General features: G+C 40.2%; 1 protein-coding gene across 1 annotated transcript; it reads left to right on the top strand.

Moving 5' to 3' along the window:
* Positions 1-1,627: 1,627 nt before the first annotated feature.
* On the top strand, positions 1,628-2,650 carry LOC131817387 (vomeronasal type-1 receptor 4-like). The gene has a single exon (XM_059150672.1). The coding sequence runs from the start codon at positions 1,628-1,630 to the stop codon at positions 2,648-2,650; it is 1,023 nt and encodes a 340-aa protein (XP_059006655.1).
* The last annotated feature ends 291 nt before the right edge of the window (positions 2,651-2,941 follow it).

Below are 2,941 nucleotides of genomic sequence, written 5' to 3'. Positions count from 1 at the left end.
TAGTAGTTCAACATTTTCTCCAGAGAGCTCTGATTTTTAATGTGCCTGAGGACTGTCATTCTGGAGTGAGTCTGCTGTTGAGTCTTTGTTACAGGAGCCATAGCATAACTTGCAGATCTTGACGTGCAGGCATAGTACCTCCATGTCTGTAATAAATGTTGGACGAATGTGTAGAAATCATGTGATCATGTGCAGACACAGTGTGTCAGATCACAGTTGCTGGAGTGGATATGTTTTCTCTAAATCTGGGTCTATGAAGTGCTTAATGGATTAAATACTTGTGTATCAGTTGGTTATGGAGGGACTTTCCCCATAAAAGTAGGGAAGCATCATTTAAGAAAAATAGAGCTTAATGCATTTCAGACATGATTTTTACACTCTAATGTATCTTGTATTGTGTATGCTGCTATTAAATATTAGAATCCAAAAACTATGTCACTTTTATAAGATGCAAGGCTTTTGCTCTACATTACATTTTGCATGTCTGGTATTTCAGTATCTTACACAGATCTTGCTTCACAGCTACTAATTTTATTTCATCAGGTATTCATAAATACATACATATATGATCTGGATGTAGTCGTTATTTTGTTTCTACTTTACACAATGTAATCTGGCAGTGGTGCTCCTTGTGTAGAGTCTATGCCTTGTACATTTGCTCTTGGAATGAAAGCAAATGATTCTTTCTGCTGCTGTGCTAATTTTTTTTTTTTAAGATTTATTTATTTGACAGAGAGAAATCACAAGTAGACAGAGAGGCAGCCAGAGAGAGAGAGGGAAGCAGGCTCCCCGCTGAGCAGAGAGCCCGATGCGGGGCTCGATCCCAGGACCCTGAGATCATGACCTGAGCCGAAGGCAGCGGCCTAATCCACTGAGCCACCCAGGCGCCCCTGCTGTGCTAATTTTGAGTCAGTCTTGCATTCATTTAGTCCTGCTTGTTTTGGGGCAGGGTCCTGAGTCTTTGTAGTACTGTAGTCAGTGGATCTACAGTTTATTACTAAGTCTAAAGCTTTATTTAAGTTCATATTTGATTATAGGACAGTCTTCCTAAATAAGTGAAAACTCGTTAACAAAAATTTACTTATTTTTACATTTTTATTGTTATGTTAGTCAACATACAGTACTTCATTATTTTCTGACGTAGTGTTCCATGCTTCATTATTTGCATATAGCACTGGGTGATATACGCAAACAAAATTTTAAATAAGGCAGCTGTCTCAATTCAGATGGCAAGGTGCTAACATAAAACTAAATTGAGATCTGGTTTATCTAAAGACCACTGCTGATTCTGCTGATTAGTATTTTTGTATATTATGGATTCAGTGCACTAACTTGTGACCAGCCCAGCCAGTTTCGAGTCCCCACCCTGAATTGGTGAGTGAATTTAGACAAAGCAGTTCACCTCTGCGTAACTGTGTTGTCCTCATCTTTATGAGGAATGCCTCCTGAATCTGTGAGAAATAAGAAGTGATCCCCATGGGTGGCCATTAAACCAGCGATTCACACATGCAAGTATTTGGTAGTGGTTATGTATGTAACCCTTGGAAGGCTCTAAATGACAGAAGAACTTTTAGTAGTATTTCAAAGTAGGAAGTGTAGCTAAGTGCAGAATATTAAATTATATGACATGATATGTGTGGCCCGTTCCTCATATTCCCATGCAGGATCCTCTACTCGAGAAGACAGATATCAGTCACTGAGTACTGTCAGGATGGCCACCAGGGATCTGGCAGTGGGAGTGATCATCTTAATACAGACTGTGGTTGGAATCCTGGGGAACTTCTGTCTTCTTTACCATTATCTCCTCCTTCATTTCACTGGGTGTAGGCCGAGGTCCACAGATTTGATTGTTAAAAATCTGATTGTAGGCAACATTTTGGTCCTGTTTTCTCTTGGAATATATGAGTCAATGTCATCTTTTGCATGGTATCATATCGTCAGTGATTTTGGATGCAAATTTTTCCTCTATGTTCGTGGGGTGGGTAGGGGGGTGTCCATTGGCACCACCTGCCTCCTGAGTGTCTTCCAGGCCATCACCATCAGCCCTAGGAATTCCAGGTGGGCAACACTTAAAGGGAAAGCTCCCAAGTGCATTGTCCCTTCAATTGTATTGTGCTGGGTCATACAGATATTGGTAAATATCATGTATCCTTTGTTTATGACTATCACTTTGAAAAACAAAAACATCACAAATAGGAAAAGTTTTGGGCACTGCTCAAGTTTTCGTCATGAGAAAAATAATGACCTATTGTATGTAGCATTGTTGTCATTCTCTGATGTGGTATACTTGGGGCTTATGCTCTCGGCCAGCAGCTCCATGGTCTTCTACCTGTACAGGCACAAGCAGAGGGTCCAACACATTCTTAGGATGAACATCTCCTCATCGTCACCTGAGTCTACAGCCACCAAAACCATCCTTCTCCTGGTGAGCACCTTTGTCTACTTTAACACTCTCTCCTCTATCTTTCGTATTATTTTGGGTATTTTTGATTATCTCAGCTGGTACATTCTGAATGCCAGTTGGATAATCACTCTGTGTTTCCCAATCCTCAGCCCCTTTCTGCTCTTGAGCCGCGACCCCAGGATATCCGTGGTCTGCTTTGCATGGATAAGGAATGTAAAATCCCCTCATGTTATGAGAAATATGTAAATTGTAGGAATTTCCTTAATGTTCCTAATGTTGGTAATTCACTCACCCCCTTAGGGTCCCCAATATAATGATGAGAAGCTAACAGAACATCATCTCCTTCAAAATTAACAATAAGTCACAATGGTAATTGTAATGTGACACTATATAATTATCTTATAAATACTCATGGGTTTGAAGTTTTGATGATGATCAGTGGAGGAGCACAGAAACTATGCAGTCATAAACTCCATGTCCTGAAGTGATCTGGATATTATAGAGAAGTCTTTGAGTGTGTCGGATAAATTTGTCACC

The sequence above is a fragment of the Mustela lutreola genome, chromosome 16 (genome assembly GCF_030435805.1).
Source record: "Mustela lutreola isolate mMusLut2 chromosome 16, mMusLut2.pri, whole genome shotgun sequence".
Classification (NCBI taxonomy): Eukaryota; Metazoa; Chordata; class Mammalia; order Carnivora; family Mustelidae; genus Mustela; species Mustela lutreola.
Note: the sequence above shows the minus strand (reverse complement) of the source record. Positions and strands in the feature narration are given on the sequence as shown.